Source organism: Platichthys flesus, chromosome 14 (assembly GCF_949316205.1).
Source record: "Platichthys flesus chromosome 14, fPlaFle2.1, whole genome shotgun sequence".
In the NCBI taxonomy this organism is placed as follows: domain Eukaryota; kingdom Metazoa; phylum Chordata; class Actinopteri; order Pleuronectiformes; family Pleuronectidae; genus Platichthys; species Platichthys flesus.
In genome coordinates, this window is record NC_084958.1 from 764,256 (window position 1) to 785,386 (window position 21,131).

Sequence of the window (21,131 nt, forward strand, 5' to 3'; positions counted from 1 at the left end):
GGACAAGAAGCAGAGTTTTTAACGTCTTACAATACTGCTGGAGCCTGATAATAAAGAGTTACAATAATCAAGTCTGGATGTAACAAAGGCTTGGACTAGTTTTCTCCATCTTTTGAGAGAGAAACTGTCAGATTTTTTTAGATGTTACATTAACACAGCACAAACACAAGCCATTGGCGTAAAATCAATTAATGGAATCTGATCCACCTCTTTTTAACCATCATCTTTAAAGCATTTTTAAAGCAGTCAAAAGGACTTAACGAAAGTGGGAAAATAATTGATCAAACTGATACTGAATGGTGTTCAAATTTAGAGGTAAAGGTAGTAGGATTAAGATGCATTTATTTGTCCCAAACACATGCACAGGCATGCACAGGCACACTCATGCAGGTAGGGAAATGTAACCTCTGCTTTTGACCCATCTGGTGCAGGACACACAGAGCAGTGAGCGACCATGTACGGCGTCCGGGGAGCAGATGTTGGGGGAGTAAGGTGCCTTGCTCAGGGGCACTAGACAGGGTAACGAGAATCCTCTTGGATTTTTGGAAAGATCAATCGAGGTTCGTCTTTTTGTTGTTTCTCCGTGGAGTCGAACCAGAGACGAACCAGAGACCTTTTCTGCCCATTGTCCAAGTTTCTGCCACTAGTCCACCGCCTCTCCATTATATGAGACATTGTAGGATGTAGCTTCCAAAAGCAAAATAATGTGTTGAGTTAGTCCACTAGATTCAAAAGGCAGAGCCAAGAACATGTTTTATACTTAATTGCACGTTTCAATTCAATTACATTATATGTAATTTGGTTAGAGCTAAATCACACATTACCTCAAAGTACCATATTACAGGTGCAACCTTTCAATATTATGGAGAAATCCATTACATCCACTACATATTCTTATATATTTACATATTTACATATATATATATTTTTCCTGCTGTTTTTGTATATATACATTTTATATTTTATTGTACTATCCAATCCCCTCACCTGGTATACTAGCCCAATGCACAGACTTTACCACTACATATTCTTATACATTTAGATATTTATATATATATTTTTTTTCTGCTGTTTTTATATATAGAGACATTTTATATTTTATTGTACTATCCACTCCAGCAGCGCAAGAACACTTTCCTACTGGACACTGACACAATCACATCATTGCATTCCATTCCTGTATCTGTAAATTTGTTCTCCTTATGTGATTTATGTATGTATATCATGTGTTAAGTGTACAAGCTACTGGATGATCTGAATTTCCCACGGGATTAATAAAGTATCCATCTATCTATCTATCTATCTATCTATCTAAGTTCTAAAATGATGGATGCTGAAATGTAAATGTAATAATTTTCTTCTTCTTGATTCTTCTTCAGCCCACATAAGCCTATCTCTATTATACAGAAGCATCTGGAAGCTCTCTCTGCAAATATGAAACCAGGAGCCAGAAACCTGAGGGTGATATTAGATAGTACTAGTAGTAATAGTTTTTATGTTCAGTCATGTTTTATCTGTTGAGGAGCATGTGCTAGGTCTTTCTTCCTATGATTGATCGTGGAGAGGTTGACCCATACTTTTATTGATTCTCTACTCTCTTCCTGTAACTCACTGTATTCAGGTTGGAGCCCTACAAGTATGTCACTTTCTTAGCTAGTTTAGAACCCAGCTACTTTGCTTTCAACAGTTAATAGAAGATAATCTCATTTCAGCTCTGTCTTATTGTTTGTTCACTGTTCACCAGTCAGTTTTAAAATGGATTTAGAGATTTTACTCATCACATATGAAGCATTTCATATTTCAGCCCCCAGCTTCACTGCTAAAATACTGCTCCAATGTGAGCAAGAGCAGAGCCTCAGATCATTTAACAGGGCTCCGCTGGCTCTTCCTTAGTCCAAACTCCAGACTGAGGTGAGCAGGTCTCTAGAGTCAAGGGTCCTCAGTTTTTTAATTCCATGCCTGAGGATCTGATACAGCAGATTCTCTGACATCTTCCTAAAACGTAGCTTTAAAAAAGCCTTTTATTAATCTAAGTACACCATTAGATTACCAACGTATCTTTTCCGTTTTATTATTGATACTGCTTTTGTCAATGTTGAATGCTGTTTAAATACTATATTTCAATGCTTTGATTTGCTATTATTTGATTCCCCGATCCTTTTTGAAACAGGATTAAAACATGAAATAACCGAGGCAATCATCCACAGCAATTTGTAACTGTGTTTTGAAAGGTATAAGAAATGAATATCATAATTATTATTATTATTATTATTAGTAGTAGTAATATTAGTAATATAAAGTCTGAAAAACATCCAAATGCTTTACATCTAAACATATACAATGGCCATCACCAAGAATACATCACACCAGTTGGCAACCTCAAGCGTGACTATTGGTTGGGATGAAGACATAAAATGTTCCACAGCATTTCACTGGCTGCTGTGGCGCTGCATTGACAATGTACTTTGGCCAGTCACATTAAGTGTTTTTACCTCATGTGGGTTTTCTTCTATAATGTTGTAGTGGAGAACTTGCTATAACAAGGTATATAATGTTGTTACCATAACTTATTATCTGTGGGTCCTGACCTGGTGTGCATAGTGTCATTGTATGTATGTATCTTTGTCTCTTGTCTGAATTAAAGTGATCTTGTAAGTGGACCTGCTGTAATGAAGGACAAATCCAGTACTCTCTGCTCTCTGTTATGACCCTGGGTGTGTTCTGTTCCTCCTCCTAGAGTGTGAGCAGTCTTCTTTGAGTGTGTGTGCCTGATTGATAGCAGGTTGGAACTGCTGATTGGCGTGAGCCGCCTGATGGCTGCTCCAGGATTGGCCCGAGTGAAGAGAGGAGCCTACTTGAAGCACTGACTGACTGCAGTTTTCCTCTCCACCAATTCCCCACATCCAACTGGGACCAGTGTCTGGCTGAAGTATTGTTTTGTTGCGTAATATAGAACAATCAACCGTCTGAGTTTGTTGTAAATGTATGAAAGTAGAAAACTGTGTTTGGTAGCCCTGTAGGAGGGAGAAGCCATTTTCTTTTACCCTTTTTTCTCCTTTGTTTCCTGGTTTAGGAGTTAGGTAAGCTTTTGTGTTTTTGTTAACATTTTTGGTTTGAAGCAGGAAGGTAGGGAGATAGATTGTTTTTGTTTGTTGTGTTGGCCTGCTCTCCCTCTGAAGTAAAAATAAAAAGCTACCCCTAAACATGTTATGTCTCTGTTTTCCCCTAGACCAGGGGCGTAACATCTCACAACTCTGAATATCCACTCCATACAACCTAAAATCAAGCAGTATCTAGATACACTCAATAAGATGACACAGTTAATCAAATGTTAAGGATTGAATGAGACTAATATAATTCTATGACTAATCTCAGGTATAATCAAAAAGCACAAACGGAGCCAAGCTTGCGAATAGTTGCTGTAATAGTAATAGATGCACTGTATGGAGTTATCTCTTTTAGAACTATACTGTATATTTCCGTCCTTTCTGAGGATCCCCTTCCCTGTCTATCACCTTCTTCATCACACAGTTATTAAGCATAGAGGAAGAAATCTGAAACTACATCTTTCCCTCCATGCCTGCCTCCAAGAGCACTGCACTAGAACATTTTATGTGTCACTTCAGCTACCTTCAGATCTATTCTCAAAGTGAGACACCACCGACTGATGGCCTCTGCTTTTGCATTATGTCAATCACAGTGAGTGGGACGTCCGTGGTAGCACCACGGTCGTCCCACTCACAACCGTGGTGCTCTCCCACTCACAGATCATGTCACAGTTCATGTCACATAAACAGAGTGTCCAGAGAGCTACATGTTACACATTATCAATTTCAAATTTTTCTTAAAGTAGTCAGGTGGCCAAAGGACCATTTCAAGGAGCTCCTTGTGAGTTTTGCTATATAGCCGTGGGTAGCATTAACAGTCTGGTATTGAAGAAACAGACGACAAACGTCATAGCTTTACTCACAGCTAGCTGACTCCAATGTAAGGCAACAGCATTGTTAACCCTTGTTTTCTATTGTCACAAGTGGCTTAAAGATAGACAGGGTGTTCACAAAATTGTAAATGATTCAAGCATTTTATTTGTTCAAAATAGTTGGAGAATGGGTACATCAGCAGTGCATTGAAAGTTTGGATGAGTGAGGCATGTGTGCATGTAGTCAAAAGATCTGGGTGCCAATCATTTGGAGAGTAGGAGAGAGACTGGGGGTATTTAGCTCCATCAATCTTACCCTCAGTTCTGACCAGTTTGCCTGTAGCTGTTGAAGAGAAGCATCCCCACAGCATGATGCTACCACCACCATGTTTCACTGTTGGGATGGTGTGCTCAGGGCGATGGGCAGTGTTGGGATTCCGCCACACATAGCGTTTTGCATTGAGGCTAAAGTTCAATTTTGGTCTCATCTGACCAGAGCACCTTCTTCCACAAGCTGGCTGTGACTCCCACGTGGCAAACTCCAAATGGGATTCATTATGGTTCCCTTTCAACAACGGCTTTCTTCTTGCCACTCTTCCATAAAGGCCAGATTTGTGGAGTAGACTACTAATAGTTGTCCTGTAGACAGATTCTCCCACCTCAGCTGTGGATCTCTGCTGCTCCTCCAGAGTAACAATGAGCCTCTTGGTTGCTCCTCTGATTAATTTTCTCCTTGTCCGACTCTTCAGTTTGGGTGGACGGCCTCCTCTTGGTAGGTTTGCGGTTGTGCCATATTCTTTCCATTTTCTGATGATGGATTTTATGGTGCTCAGAGAGATGTTCAAAGCTCTGGATATTTTTTTATAACCTAACCCTGCTTCATACTTCTCCACAACTTTATCCCTGACCTGTTTGGTGAGCTCCTTGGTCTTCATGATGCTGTTTGTTCAGAAATGATTTATAACAAACTCTGAGTCCGTCACAGAACAGGTGTATTTATACTGAGATTAAATTGCAGACATGTGGACCCTATTTACTAAGTATGTGACTTGCAAATGTGACTTGTGAATGCAATTGGTCGCACCAGATTGTTTTTAGGGGTTTCACAGTAAAAGGGGTGAATACATATGCACTCAACACTTTTCAGATTTTTATTTGTAAATAATTTTGAAATCCATTTAATATTTTCCCCCACTTCCAAATGATGGACTATTTTGTTTTGGTCCATTACATAAAATCTCGATGAAATAAATGTTAATCTGTGGTTATACCATGACAAAATGTAGAAAAGTACAAGGGGGTTGAATACTTATGCAAGGCACTGTATGAGCTTCACTCCAACAGGCAGCAGTAGTGCATAAAACTATACAACAACAATATTGCTATAGAAATGGAGCAACTTCACAAAAATGCGTAATATCTCAAAAATCTGAAATGTCCTTTCTCCAAATAGATTAGTCAAAACCTGGGTGGCGTGTTGTGCCATTTCACACTTAAAAAGAAAAAGTTCAAAGTTTATTTCATGCAGATGAAAATTAACTATTTCCCGTTCAATTTTTATTGGGATGATTTATTTGACAAAGTCATGTGTTTGGTTATGAGTCGATGGTGTCTCCGTTTCGCTCCTCTCATTTTAACACTGAGTCCTGACTGTGAAGGTCACGTCTCGTGTAAGTTACTTCATGTACTGATCAGGTCCTGATAACTAGTGATGAGTGTTTATTACTTCCAGTAAGAGCAGAGTGGAATAGGACACAGAAACTTCAGCTCGGTACAAACCAACTGCACCTTCTGCTCTGCTCAATGAAAAGCTGTGACCAGAGAAAGTGTGTGTTTTCAATGTTTCCGCCATTCTACAAAGTCACTCACCGGCTGCTTCAAGGTAATGAGCTCTGGCATCACTGCATGAGTCTCTCTGAGCGTGTGAGTCTATACATATGAGAATAGAACTAAACAGTCCCATGAAATAAATAAATGTGGCATTATTAAATAAAAGTCCCATGAAATAATAAACGTGGCATTATGATATAAAAGTACCGTAAATAAGTAAATGTCTAGCCTGACGTTGTCAGACTCACAATTCTAGTCAGAATGTGAGTCTGAGACCGCTCCATTGGGCTGTGATTATGGGGCGTGTTTGAACTGACCAGGAAATAAAATTCCTCTTCGCTCAATTGGATAGACCTACAACCAATCAGAGCAATGTAATATGTAACTTATGCTAAGCTACGCATTGTGAGTTATTTACTAACGCCGGGTTCACACCGGACGCTGAAGCGATGCCAGAGCCTTAAATAACAGCTGGCTCCCATCCACTCCCATGTTAAAACTTTGTGCCTGTCACACCGGAGGCTGAAGCACCGCGAGGCAACCTTGGCGCAGCGCGGTGCTTCAGCCTCCGGTGTGACCGGCACAAAGCCGTGCAGCGATCGTTTCGGCGTCGAGTCTATTTTTTGCGCTTGACGCGAGTGTATCGCAACAGGAAACGCACTGAAAAATGATCTTAAACTATATTGATGACATATTTTATATGATATAAATGATCAAATATGCATCCCATACTTTGAAGTCCCCTTCTGTTGTCCTGGAGTTTTAATTTGACCAAGGACATTATTAAATGTACCCCTCTGCCCATCCACTACAGCCACACAATCAGTGATACAGATAAAAAGAGAGAGAGAGGGGGCTATGTATTCTCCACATAGGCTTAAGTGGAGAATACGTAATATACCCCCGACACCCGACATTTAACGGAGCAAACAGCGAAGTTCTTCAACATGGATGACATTAAATCAATAATTGAAGTGGAGAAATACAGTGAGTTGTATGATCCTCGAACATGTTGTATAAAGACAACACCAAGGAGGACAAATGTTGGGACGCTGTTGCTTAATGTTGGAGCAACAAGTAAGTATATGCTTTTAATCTACTGGATCAACGGGTGATATTATTAGCGCTGCCCGGCGGTTCAGCGTCGCTTCAGGGTCCGGTGTGAACACCCAAGCGCTGGCGCGATAGGGATTAGCGCGGCGCTTTGGCGTCGCCTCCACGTTCACTGTTCCTCTTTCAAAATGAATGCGCTGTCGATGTCTTCTAAAACAGACTCAATGGCAGCATCTACACATCTTAGCTCTCCAGCGCCAGGCATGTTTGTTGAAAACGAATTCAACCCAAGGGCACTTTGATGACGTGGTTGATTACGTTACCGTTGATCATCTGTCCATCATCGTATAAAGCCCGCCCTGACAATCTGATTGGCCCGGTCGGGCATAATTTCTCCTCAACGGAGCAACTCCAGACCGAACTTCCCGACCTAAAATGTTGTGGGCGGGGCTAAGTTCATCTGGCATCCAGGCTAATAAATGTCGTCTTTTGAATTAAACATCTAGAATTAAGTAATTGAATTTATTTATTTATTTAGGTAAATTGATTCAGTTATATATTTGTATTATGCTATATTTATATATTTATTGCCTTATATTTTCATATCAGGTTTATTTCATAGCCATATTTATTTCTTTATCTACCTATTTATTTACTTAATTTTCGATCAAACGGCATTCTATAATGTGAGGCTCTTTTCTCAAAGAACCCCAAAGTAACTCAGAAAAAACTCCCATGGGAGCCCTTATCTTTATTAAAAACAAAGGTAAAATGTACTAACACAGAATATGAATTCATTAAATATCAGTGCTGTTCCGCTTCTTGTCTTGTATATGAATACGAATACAGAGACACTATGATATATACTCATATATTCAAAGTTGTGTTTCCATTGGCAATAAAATTATCTTACCTTGATAACCGCACACAACACATTTACTGTATATATTATTTTTTCGATATTGTTGTTTTTTATATTGATGTTTATATTGCTCTATATTGTTGTTTTTATATTGTTGTTTGTAAAGTGCACCAACCACACCAAGGCAATTTCCTGTATGTGAAAATATACAAGGCAATAAAAAGAATTCTGATTCTGATTCTGATTCTGATAAACTCTGCATGTGTGAATGTATCAATTGTCTCATGACAGGACTCTTAAAGTATGCCAATTTTTTATATTAATCAGATCACACTATTTTTTAGATCACAGCTTGTTGAATTTTGCATCATCCTTGCTGCTCTAACATCATTAAACTACTGAGTTAACCTGTTTAGAGCAGCAAATATTGTAGATGTTTCCTGAATTGAATGGCACAATAACATGTGCATTGACACAAATTAACTTTTAAATGACATTATGAGAGCAAACACAGACACTTTGAAGACTCGTACCCGCAGCAGTACGTGGTAAGGACGCAGAAAAAAAAATAAGCTCAAAGCCCAGTATGAGCGATCTACGCGGGTCCTCTCTCATTCCCTCTCCACACGACAGAAATATTGGGAGAGGATGTTCAGTCACATCTCACTGCTGCTATTAAGAGTGCACCTTGCATAGCCTTAGCAGTTAATGAGAAAACTGATATTAGTGCCAATGCTCAACTTTTGGTATATGTCAGATTTTACCACGCAGAGAGGGAATATTTTTCTTCCAGAGGGGAAGACATATACTTCGCTATAAAATAAAATGTTAACAGAGAGAGGGATCAGTATGAAAGATCTGTCCATCACCACCGATAGAGCTCCCTCAATGATGGGTAAAGAAAAGGGAGCAGTAACTCGAATGAGAGAGGACAATCCAGACCTCTCCTCATATCACTGCATTATCAACCAGTCTGTTCTGTGCTCTTCTCTTCAGAAGAGTATGCAGAGGTTATGAATACTGTGATGAAACTTATCAACTTTCTCAGGGCATCGTCATCACATAAACATCGCCTCCTCTGAGAATTCCTGACGGAAGTTGGTGCAAATTCAAATTACCTTCTGCTACACTGCAAATTGTGATGCTGTTGTTAAGAAAGCTTTATATATAACTTATTAGATTATCTTGTTATTGCGTGGCCACAAATTAGCAATTTATCCACGATGTCAACATTATATTGTTATATTTTATTTTAATTATTTCTTTAACAACTTTTTTTAATATTCATATTCATATAATTTTTTTTTTTTTTTTCGATACGAGAGGTACCGGATCTGGCAGCAAGAAGTAGGCAAGAGAAAGCATGTTCAGAAGAACCGTTCATGTTCTTCAGTATTCTATTCATGTTCAGAAGAACCCATCAAAGTTAAATAACTGTTAATAATGACATTTGAGAAGTTTGGATTTTTTTAGCAAAGTTTTTTTTTAGGAATACGTGATGCGGCCCAGCCTCACCCAGATATTGCTCCAGTGGCCCCTAGGTAATTTGAGTTTGAGACCCCTGATCTATGCTATCAGGGTCGCCAGATGGCTGGTAGACACTGACCAAGTTTCTTTCTCTGAAATTGGAATCAACACAGGATTTCATGTAGTGCTGATGATGTGGAAAACCTCCAACCAAACTGTCCTCTCAGGGAATTACCTGCTGGTCCATGACACTCCCCATTTTCCTGTTTCTCTTGGCTTATATGTATCAGTCTTAACATGGAATAGACAAAAACTAAAAGGAAACAATATCTTGACCGCTTAAACCAAGCTTAAGTTCTGAAAGTGACACAAAATATCAGCAGCCTGCAAAGATGAAACCGGTGACAAATGTCTATTAAACAGTTTGTATTGTTTTTGTAGAGGGGCAGAAATGAAATATTATCACTAATAATAAAAGTTGGTTGGTTTGATAAGCCAAAATCGTCTCTCTTTATTCAAAATGTTATATTTGATACAGTGGGCATGCAGTGAGTGGAAAAGCAGGCAGCTAAGTGAGTAGCAGCTTGTTGAGGTAAACAGAACCGAGGTCAGCTGACAGCATTAGTGAACAGTAATACTCAGCTAATCTTATCTTGCTGCTGACCAAAATAGCCTCAGTCTGCTCGTTACAATGTATACATGTATACATTTATATAATACAAACAAAACAATACAGTAGAACTGAATACAATATACACAAACACACCCGCCACTTCAAGAGGGAAGTCAAGAAACATTACCACATGATGTCAGTAGTCACTGAGACTTTGTGATGTTCAATGTATTAAAGTCCTGTTTTAACTCATGGGTTGTATAATGAAAGTTATTAATTAAAGTGACTTTTAGACCGATGTCGATTACGAAGCGTCAGCTTGTTTGAACAAATGATAAACACGCAGTGCAGTAAAATAGTGCATGTATCACCTAATGTCCTAATACCTGTCGCTCTGTGAACCTGTCAGCCTTACCACTGCTCCGGTACTCACCATAGTAGCGTCTCGGTGCTGCAGCCGCTCTCTCGCTGTGAACCGCGGCTGATCTCCCCGGTGTGTACCGGTGTGGCGCCATGACTTGCGGTGCGGTGCTGTCCGTGCACAAAGGAAAGATGAATGAAGCGGCAGCAGACAGTGTATGGCGAGTATGGCGAGTGGATAGTGCCAGGATTCCCTGGAGAAGGATAACAACGTGTGAAATGAACGTGTGGAGAAGCTACGCCGCCGTGTGGAGAGGATATGCACGCCGCCGCCGTTGGGACTTGGGTTCGATTCCCAGTCTATATATATAATTTTTTTTATATTAATTTATTTATTATTAATTTATTATTGTGGTTTTGCAAGAATGTAGTCCCAACATTGTATTACCCATATTCCCACATCAGATAAGTGTTTTGGTTACTCTTCACAGGTGGAAAATTGTAATACATGGAGGTATTGATGGATACAGCCGGCGGATTATGTTTCTCAGTGCCAATACCAACAACAGGGCTTCCACTGTACTCCAGTGTTTTCTGACTGCTGTCGCTGAACATGGTTTGCCACAACGCGTACGAAGTGACAAAGGAGGAGAAAATGTTGAGGTGGCCAGGTTCATGCTGGAACATCCAGAACGGGGCCCTGGTAGGAAATTAGAATTTATTTCATACTGGTTGTATACTTGTGATTTTGTTGAAACATTTATATAAAGCTGTTTAATCAATATATGCAGGGACAAACAAATGATGAAACTGTACCTTGACAAAACAAACCCCAAAAAGTATTTTTCTCTTTCTTGCCCATCCGTCCAACTGATATAAATCAGACAGACGTAGCCACATCACAGGGAAGAGTGTCCACAATCAGAGGATTGAAAGGCTGTGGCGTGATGTGTGGGTCATGGTGGTGTCAAACTACTACCACACCTTCAGGTACTTGCAAGAGGTTGGATTGTTGAATCCCGATGAAGATAGCCACATCATCTGTCTCCACTACATCTTCCTACAAAGACTGAACTGGTATCTGAGGGAGTTCATCAGGATGTGGGACAGGCATCCCCTTTCCACAGAGGGAAACAGGTCCCCACAACAACTATGGGTGGCTGGCTTGCTTTTGGAGCCACAACAGGATCTTCATCTGGTAACACTGATTTCCTTGTAAAACACCTGATCATAAAAAACAAACATATCCAATATTACGATTCTTACAACATGTGGTCCATATTTCCACAGGCTGATGCTACAAACTGGGGCATTGACTGGGAAGGACCTGTTGCAGAGCCTGACCCAGTGGCTGTGGTTCAGGTTTTACCAGTCCATTCAGACCTGCAGCAGACAATTGAGGAGCATTTAAGGGGTACGATTGATCCATACATGACCAGTGACGTCTTCGGTATGGACCTTTACTGGCAAGCTTTGTCACTTGTTGCACAGCTTCACTTACCGGACTAGTTCTGCTATTTTGTGCTATAAGTGAGCAAACTATTTATGTGACAGTTTGGGTTGATGCATCCAATTTGGGGTTGGCTCATTTATGCATTTGCAAAAAAAAATTGCCTTTTTTATATTTCCAGTTTTATAAATGCATTGTCTTATTATTGTTTGGTATAAGTGCAAAATAAATGACATCAAATGACTGTTCAAGTTCTTCATTTTTAAATAAAAGAAACTAGAAAATAATTACATTAATATTCTCAGCCCTCGTGTCGTTCATATATGCCACCGAAACACTGTGAATGTATCACACTTGAATAATGAAAGTCAGAGTGCTTTGAAGAGTTTCTCTTTACTTACATTTCTGCAAATATACACAGACACAACGACACATTAATTACGAAACTTGTTTGTTCAACATTCATGTCAGTACTGCACTACAAAGTGTTAAGGTTTCAGAGGACAGAAAGGTAAAATCCACCCTGTGGTACTACACAAATCAATACTATGCCTGTGTAAAAATAAGTGGAGCACAATGTATACTGCACAATGAAATCAAATAACAAGAGAAAATGACTTAAACAATTAATGGCAAAAATAATGACTAGACAATACAATTATGTACGTTTCTGTAGGAGTGTACTTGTCTAAAAGACACTTCTCACATGAATATGCTCAACATTCAGAATTAATTATGCACTTCAGTCTTATTTATGGCTGAAATGTTGCTACTGTTGAAATTGCTACTGTTCACTTGGTATTCCAAAATTCAGGCCCCTAGAGTAATTCCTCTCTATTTTGCCAGTCTTCTCCTTGCCTCCTGTCTTTCATTTCTGTGGTAGTGCTGGGTGGTGTAAGGGACATCAGAGACGCTTCTGCAGGTTTAGAACCGGAACCACAGGAACCAGAATCTGGGAGGCAGGCAGGAGAAGTGGAGGTGTGGGCAAGTGGTTGAAGAGCTGGTTTGGTTGACTGGAGAGGAAGCTCAGGAGCAGGCCTCAGAACAGAAGATGGAGCCTCTATGGGCTCGCGACAGTTCTCCCGTGCTTGTTCCCCTGTGCAGTGCCTAAAAGTATTACCTTTTTTGTATAACAAAGCATAATATCAGATGACAACATGGCTACACAGGAAATGGCACAGATACTAATACTAATAATAATAATAATAATAATAATAATAATAATAATAATAATACATTTAATTTAGAGGCGCCTTTCAAGACACCCAAGGTCACCTTACAGAGCATATAGTCATAAATCGTTTTTACTAGGTACTAGGTTATATATACTAGGTTATTATTGGCTGGGTAAAGTGTTTATAAACTCAACATCTTGTGATTGTTGCAGTATTTATCACTTGGAGCCGGGTGGTGCTTTTCTCCATCACCATGATATTAATAATAATGACTTGCCGGATGTGGGGGTATGGCTCAAACACTGGTGCCTGACTCCACATACGCGCCTTGATCCACAGTACTGCTCGTAGAGTTGGATGAAAAGTGCCTCAAACACACGATTGCAGTCAGGTCACTGTGCTGGGATTCTCCCTCCTGCAAAGTATTTGCAAAGGTATTGAGTAGCATTAGTGTAGTACAAGACATGATGTAATGGCTTGCCTTGCAGTATTGTCATGCTTGCTCAGAGTATTCATTTAGAATATATCTGTTTGTGAATGTGAGCTTAATTCAAATTGTATTCATGATTGTAATCAGATACTCGTGAAAATCTGTTGATTCTTGGTATTGTACGGATAATAAATTGTTGTGTTGGTAGATCTATAGTCTCCTGTGTGTACAAGGAAATATAAAAACAGGCAAGAGAGGAGATTTAACGCTGGTTATGTTGGCTGCCATTGTCATCTCCTTTATTTTACACCACATCAGATATTCTTAGCATTGTTATCAAAATAAACTAATCAATCAATGAATAATCTACACAATTTCTTCTGTATGACTCTGATTAAATAAACCCAATAACCAATAACCAAAATAAACCTTCAAATCAAATTAATTTATCTAACTACATTAATATAAATATTAAGTATAAATGTGACTCTTAACAGATATACTGTATAAAAGATAACACTTTCAGTGGTGTTTAATGCCAAGTCTGTAGACCTACCCATTTTAATTACAGTAATTTACCCAAACAAATTAGCAATTTATCATGCACCCTTACACCCAGCACTACCACAAAAATGAAAGACAGGAGGCAAGGAGAAGACTGGCAAAATAGAGAGGAATTACTCTAGGGGCCAGAATTTTGGAATACCAAGTGAACAGTAGCAATTTCAACAGTAGCAACATTTCAGCCATAAATAAGACTGAAGTGCATAATTAATTCTGAATGTTGAGCATATTCATGTGAGAAGTGTCTTTTAGACAAGTACACTCCTACAGAAACGTACATAATTGTATTGTCTAGTCATTATTTTTGCCATTAATTGTTTAAGTCATTTTCTCTTGTTATTTGATTTCATTGTGCAGTATACATTGTGCTCCACTTATTTTTACACAGGCATAGTATTGATTTGTGTAGTACCACAGGGTGGATTTTACCTTTCTGTCCTCTGAAACCTTAACACTTTGTAGTGCAGTACTGACATGAATGTTGAACAAACAAGTTTCGTAATTAATGTGTCGTTGTGTCTACGTATATTTGCAGAAATGTAAGTAAAGAGAAACTCTTCAAAGCACTCTGACTTTCATTATTCAAGTGTGATACATTCACAGTGTTTCGGTGGCATATATGAACGACACGAGGGCTGAGAATATTAATGTAATTATTTTCTAGTTTCTTTTAGTTAAAAATGAAGAACTTGAACAGTCATTTGATGTCATTTATTTTGCACTAATAGCAAACAATAATAAGACAATGCATTTATAAAACTGGAAATATAAAAAAGGCAATTTTTTTTTGCAAATGCATAAATGAGCCAACCCCAAATTGGATGCATCAACCCAAACTGTCACATAAATAGTTTGCTCACTTATAGCACAAAATAGCAGAACTAGTCCGGTAAGTGAAGCTGTGCAACAAGTGACAAAGCTTGCCAGTAAAGGTCCATACCGAAGACGTCACTGGTCATGTATGGATCAATTGTACCCCTTAAATGCTCCTCAATTGCCTGCTGCAGGTCTGAATGGACTGGTAAAACTTGAACCACAGCCACCGGGTCAGGCTCTGCAACAGGTCCTTCCCAGTCAATGCCCCAGTTTGTAGCATCAGCCTGTGGAAATATGGACCACATGTTGTAAGAATCGTAATATTGGATATGTTTGTTTTTTATGATCAGGTGTTTTACAAGGAAATCAGTGTTACCAGATGAAGATCCTGTTGTGGCTCCAAAAGCAAGCCAGCCACCCATAGTTGTTGTGGGGACCTGTTTCCCTCTGTGGAAAGGGGATGCCTGTCCCACATCCTGATGAACTCCCTCAGATACCAGTTCAGTCTTTGTAGGAAGATGTAGTGGAGACAGATGATGTGGCTATCTTCATCGGGATTCAACAATCCAACCTCTTGCAAGTACCTGAAGGTGTGGTAGTAGTTTGACACCACCATGACCCACACATCACGCCACAGCCTTTCAATCCTCTGATTGTGGACACTCTTCCCTGTGATGTGGCTACGTCTGTCTGATTTATATCAGTTGGACGGATGGGCAAGAAAGAGAAAAATACTTTTTGGGGTTTGTTTTGTATATAAAAAACAAAAGTATACAACCAGTATGAAATAAATTCTAATTTCCTACCAGGGCCCCGTTCTGGATGTTCCAGCATGAACCTGGCCACCTCAACATTTTCTCCTCCCTTGTCACTTCGTACGCGTTGTGGCAAACCATGTTCAGCGACAGCAGTCGGAAAACACTGGAGTACAGTGGAAGCCATGTTGTTGGTATTGGCACTGAGAAACATAATCCGCCGGCTGTATCCATCAATACCTCCATGTATTACAATTTTCCACCTGTGAAGAGTAACCAAAACACTTATCTGATGTGGGAATATGGGTAATACAATGTTGGGACTACATTCTTGCAAAACCACAATAATAAATGAATAATAAATAAATTAATAAATAATATTTGTAAAATGCCTCATTAAAGGTCATACCGTATCAGTTTATGATTCCCATCAATGTGCCACAGGGAGAGAGCACCCGGAACGCTGTATGGAACCGTGTTTAACTGAAGCCCACGGAGAAAATTACCAACCGGATCAACAGCTTTCAGACCCTGACGAACCCTGTGCTGTGTGACTCTTGAGGAGGACAGATACTTGTTTACATAGCAGTTTACAAAGTGTACTTTATTATAATTTTTTGAACACTCAAATATAGATTTATAAATACTTATTTACTGTCAAAAATGCGTGAAGGAACTTTTTCTTGATTGTAATATGAATAAATAATAATATGAATATTATTATTATTATATATGTAATATGAAGAAAAAAAAGTGCTAGAAATATGTCCAAAGTGACATGGGGCTTTCTAAAACTGAGACATTAAGCATTTTATCTTACTGCAAATCAATAACAGTCAAGAGATGACCAATGCCTCTGCTATTGGTTGCAGGGGGAACTAACTCTCAATGTAGTGTAAATGAATCAAATGTTTTACAACACACCTGCTGCTGCTGTAAGTAGGCTATAGCGTTAATGCTATTCATTATGCTACGTCCATGGCAGCAATGCATTTCACTAAACACTATTGCTTGATAAAAAATGTTTTTGGCCGATGACGATTATTCTGAGATAAACTAAAATCGGCCAGCATATTAATGGGTCGGGCTCTACAAGGTAGTAGCCTATTGTGTTTAACTTCCAATCAATTGTCCTGTAATAGTCTCTTTTTCAATGAGGTTGCATCAATTATTTGATTTGTGAGCACATTTACATAAGCATGTCAGATGAATGTTGAATGAGTTCAGCAATAAGTGTCCTCACCTTATTCCCAGAGAATTCAGATGTCCAGTCACAGTCCTTATACCTGCATTTGGGCAATTTGAGATGAACTGGAATATAACTCTGCAGAGTTCTTCATCTGTAATGTTTGAATATGTCTGTCTCACAGACAGACCATATTCAGTCATCCTCCTTCGAATGGTCCGCTTGCTTACTCCAAGCTGTTTCGCAATGTCTCCAACTTTGAAGTGGCTCTCCAGGAGATAAAGCAGCTGCTCCCTTGACATGGCTTGCATACGTGCTCCATCGAGCTCATGAATGGCCATGGATAAAAGCTGAAAGACCCGTTCCTCATTGAGCAAATCCCCTTTGGCTGCTTCAATTGTCAGCACATGGCTAATGTTTTCGAGAAATAGGAGAAGGTGATCGGTCCCAACTTCAGTTCTCAGGATTTCATCTGTAGCATCTGCGATGTGGGCCAGGCTGAAAAAATAAATCATGACATTAGCCAGCATTACTTTATTCTTTTTATTCTTTCTACTGATTTGCAAAAGTTGAAAATGTCTGTGCATCCCATTCCATAGAAATGTATAGGACGCCATGTTTCAATCCGGTGTCCTTTTAATAGGTCCATGTACCAATGCAACCGTGCGCCAATGAGTAGCTTTTCAATGGATATGTTTGGGACATTTCCCCGGAGTCCTCATATCATAGGCTACGCCTATGATATGAACCCACCCTTACAATAACAGGCTAAATATCCTATAATAGATAGATGCTAACTAGCTGCAGTAGCCTACCAAAGCCAGCAGTTGTAGCACCTCCAGTTCTAGGAAACACTGAATTGAATAGGCCAACCAAGTGCAAACAAGACAGTAGATCATCCATCCATCCAGTTTTAAGATATGTGTTCCACCTACTAGGGTGACATCAGCAGCTGATGTCATATTTGCCAACCCTCCCGATTTTCCCGGGAGACTCCTGATATTGCCAGGAGACTACCGTTTTCCTCCCGCGGTTAACAAACTCCCGCATATCTCCCGATTTCTGACAAGATTTCAAACTTTTCTCCCTTTCTCCCCACTTTTGTTATCACAACAACTTGTTCTGCGTAAAGACCAGTGGCGGCTGGTAACATTTTTTTTGGGGGGGGCGCACTTGGGCGGCGCGGTTTAAATAGCCCACCGCAATGAGAAAAAAAAAACTGAGGTTTTGATTAGAATATTAAAAAAAACATAGCTTTATTTCAATAACATACAGTGCTCAACACTAGTATCCAACAACAATAACCTGTTACTTTGGGCATGACAGTTCAGAGCAGAATGGTAGAGACATAGGTAAGAGACATTGGGTAGGGTTTCAGAGATGAACAGAATAAAAAAGGTGCCCACACCCTCACACGAAAGAGGTTTAGAGCAGAAGAGACATAACATTTTACATTTGTTGTTTGTCAAGAGTAGGCCCCACTACTTGTAAAGAAACTTAGCCCTCCCCTCTTTCAAGCTGGCAAATCTCTCTATCACCTTCTGGTTAAAGTCAATCATGTCTGTGACAAGCCTTTTTTCCATTGAGAGCATGGCTAAGGCATTCAGTTTGTCCTGAGTCATTGTGTTCCTGAGAAAGGTTATAACCCTTTTCAGTGTTGAAAAACACCTCTCAGCCTCAGCAGTGGCCATGGGAGTTGTGATGATGATTTTAAGCAGTGTTTCTGTCTCTGAAAATACCTCAGAAAGGTTATTGTCTTTGAACAACTGGTAAAGATCCACAGCACCACGACAGGTTCGGAATTCTTCTGAGCCATAGATGAGGGTAAGCTCTGTCTTCAGCCTACTTCCATCGAGCACAGGATAGGCCTTCAATGTTGTGGCCAGAGCAACTTCAGGGAATGCATCGAGGTAGTGGTCAAACTGGGGGCTGTCCAGTAAGGTGGCACTGATGAGGTGGTCCTTGAAGGCAAAGCGTTCCTTGGTGTGTCCAAGTATGGTGTCGCATACCTACAGATAACCAAGTCAGAAAAAAAGTTCTTGACTTTAACAATGTGAGAGGTGGCCTGTTGCATTATAAGATTGAGCTGATGGGCATAGCAGTGGATATAGTGGGCAGTTGGGTAGTCGTCCTGGATTCTCTTCTGAACACCTGAAGAGGTACCCCTCATTACACTGGCACCGTCATATGCCTGGCAGATGAGTTTAACTTTCTGCTCACCTGGGAGGATGGCAGCAAGGCGTTCTTTTAATGCCATGGCAATGGTCGCTGCTGTAGCTGACTGCAGAGGGATGAACTCAAAGAATCTTTCCTCCAGGTTAGCATTTAAGTAGCGAAGCACAAGCACAAGCTGGGTTTGTGTGCTAATATCCGTGGTCTCATCTGCTTGGATCGATAGAAAATCGCTGCTTTGAATCTCGCTTACGATCTTTTCCCTAACAACAGCCAGCATACAGTCAAGAAGATTTCAGTGCACCGTCGAGTGAGGCAACAACGTCCACCAAGCCACGAAATATCCCTGGGTTATCAGAGCTCTCGCTCTCATCATGACCACGCAGTGCCAACTCAAATGCACCACAGAACTTAATACAGTCTATAATTCTTGAGAGAATGTGCCTGTTCTTCCTTACTTCCTCATTGTGTTTACGGATGCCAATTCGGTACCCTTCGTTGAGCTGTTCCGCTATACTCAGTCTCCCAAAGAGACTTAGCTTCATGCTGTTAGTAAGATGGCAGCGAGACGATTCATGTTTCTTGCATTTCTGGGTGAAGTGCTTTAGATCCCTCATCCCCGTCGTTGTAGTCCAGAGTATTTCAGTCCCAGTACATTGGAACAACAAGCAGGGGAAACAAAAGAACGCATTACTCACTGCACAGCCCGCTAACCAGCTCCGGTTAGCATAAAGGCTGGAGGAGAAGCTCCGCTTGTAGGTTCTTCCGCGGTCAGTGCTTATCTGTTCAAGTTTTAAATCCGGATGGTCAGGTCCCATTTCTTTTAGTTTCTTTTTATCGACATCCGATCGTTGATTGAATGGTGTTCTGTGAATAGCTACAATAGAGTTTTCATTCGCCATACTCTCAGATTAAAACAAGTATCTGCTAAGTGCTAACTATGCTGCACCTGTAGATATGTGATGTGAGGGAATCACAAAAGGTCTCTGATTGGACAGTCCTGTCAGCATGATATATAAGAAACCCTTTCATTGGCTGTGGGCGCAAGGTACGTGCGCCCATGGCTCGAACTGTCATCCGCCAATGAGAACTGTCCTTGCTCAAATGTTCCTGCCCCTTTTTTTGGCTTCCATAGACTTCCACTTGACCGGCGCCCACAGGGAGGAGTGGCTTCTCTATCAGTGACGTTATCGTATGTTATCATTCAACGAATGGCAATATATTATATTTGTCACATTTAAGTGGTTTTTGACAGGGGCTTACAGTCTCCAGCACACATTTAACGCTTTAAAACAGTACATTTCTTATTAAATTATTTGATATATAATGTTTTTTGACATGTCATTTTTTTTTTTTTTTTTCATCTCAAAATTGTAGGGTGGGCGGCGCCCCAGCGCCCTGTATTGACGCACCGCCACTGGTAAAGACTACAAATGTTACCGGGGCGGCAAACGTTTCCATGGTAACAGCGGGCTCCACAAATTAGAGTCGAGGGCATTTTTGTAATGACCATAATGTAATGTAAATTACATGTACGTTAATGTAAAAAACATAAAATAATTACATATTTAAATTAAAACATTTGATTGATACTTGCATTTGAAAGAACGAGCGGTCTGAAACTCACACCTGGCCATTTTGTTTGATGCCTTCCAATGCTTCCAAGTCTGTTCCAAGTAGGCTAGTCACACCGCCACGCAACGTAGGCAACAGCAAATTTAGTTGTTTATTTTAAAGGGTCTTTATTACTGTATAATAAAGGTCCGTCAAACACACTGTTTTAGAAGCATTCGCTTCATGTGCTCCGTGGAAGTAAGGGTATTCCCATTTGTGCAGACGTTATTACGGGGTCATCCCTATGTTCCCCGGGTCCTATGTTCCCCGGGTTCTATGTTAGGACCCTTTTTTCCCCAGTATCATACAAAGAGGAGAACATAGGACCCGGGGAACATAGGACCCAGGGAAGACACGCTCCCGTTATTACGACTTGTCGCATTCAAGTGCTCTGGTCGTAAATAAAAAAAAACTCAATGGACGATACAAAGTTTTTTCTCCATTTAGGATTTGTATCGTATCTACTGCAGAGCTCATTTTTGTTACAGCAGCAATTTCCAATTCACAATTAAAAATGTTGTGCTCGTAATCGGAGATACTGTGCAGATGAGTAGGCCTGCAGGAAGGAAGCATCCCCCCCCCCTCCCCCAGCATGGCCGTTGACTGCTGCACTGCACGCAATTGACGGCAATGGCGGATTCACAAGATTCAGATCAGCGGTAAGTTTGTCCTATATATTATAAAATTGACTTTGAATGGTGAGTCAGTATTTACTACGACGGAGTATTAGGTCCACACATGAAGAAAAAAAATATTTTTGACACGTCGACTGGTAAATTAACACGTCTGTTCAGGTCCCCCTCCTGAACAGATGACTTTTTCAGCTTTTCAACACTAATCACCACACTGGGGCTCTGCCCTAAAA

General features: G+C 40.1%; 3 protein-coding genes across 9 annotated transcripts in view; 1 reads left to right on the plus strand and 2 right to left on the minus strand.

Annotated features, from left to right (window-relative positions):
- The window catches only part of LOC133968827 (choline transporter-like protein 5-A), a 50,492-nt gene extending 40,145 nt beyond the window's left edge, over positions 1-10,347 (minus strand). For all 7 annotated transcript variants that reach the window (XM_062405042.1, XM_062405046.1, XM_062405041.1 and 4 more), the window contains exon 1: positions 10,178-10,347. In XM_062405042.1, coding sequence (XP_062261026.1) covers positions 10,178-10,259 — 82 coding nt within the window. In that variant the 5' untranslated portion in view covers positions 10,260-10,347. The remainder of the gene's footprint in view (positions 1-10,177) is intronic.
- On the plus strand, positions 10,258-11,657 carry LOC133968308 (uncharacterized). The gene is made up of 4 exons (XM_062404283.1): positions 10,258-10,325; positions 10,596-10,807; positions 10,989-11,302; positions 11,395-11,657. The coding sequence occupies exons 1-4, from the start codon at positions 10,258-10,260 to the stop codon at positions 11,611-11,613; spliced, it is 813 nt and encodes a 270-aa protein (XP_062260267.1). The 3' UTR covers positions 11,614-11,657.
- Positions 11,658-14,510: 2,853 nt separating this feature from the next.
- LOC133968906 (uncharacterized) lies at positions 14,511-15,548 on the minus strand. Its single transcript, XM_062405158.1, has 3 exons — positions 15,346-15,548; positions 14,916-15,229; positions 14,511-14,823 (listed from the first exon to the last, which is right to left on the minus strand). Exons 1-3 carry the CDS (start codon positions 15,506-15,508, stop codon positions 14,605-14,607), a joined length of 696 nt encoding a protein of 231 aa, XP_062261142.1. The 5' UTR covers positions 15,509-15,548; the 3' UTR covers positions 14,511-14,604.
- Positions 15,549-21,131: the final 5,583 nt, after the last annotated feature.

Excerpts from the sequence above, each read along its gene's own strand:
- LOC133968308 (XM_062404283.1), top strand. The coding sequence starts at position 10,258 with ATGACTTGCGGTGCGGTGCTGTCCGTGCACAAAGGAAAGATGAATGAA. Across the intron at positions 10,326-10,595 it reads GCGGCAGCAGACAGTGTATG|GTGGAAAATTGTAATACATG; the intron begins GCGAGTATGGCG and ends TACTCTTCACAG. Across the intron at positions 10,808-10,988 it reads ACATCCAGAACGGGGCCCTG|ACAGACGTAGCCACATCACA; the intron begins GTAGGAAATTAG and ends GATATAAATCAG.
- LOC133968906 (XM_062405158.1), bottom strand. The coding sequence starts at position 15,508 with ATGTTTCTCAGTGCCAATACCAACAACATGGCTTCCACTGTACTCCAG. Across the intron at positions 15,230-15,345 it reads ACATCCAGAACGGGGCCCTG|ACAGACGTAGCCACATCACA; the intron begins GTAGGAAATTAG and ends GATATAAATCAG. Across the intron at positions 14,824-14,915 it reads CACAACAGGATCTTCATCTG|GCTGATGCTACAAACTGGGG; the intron begins GTAACACTGATT and ends ATATTTCCACAG.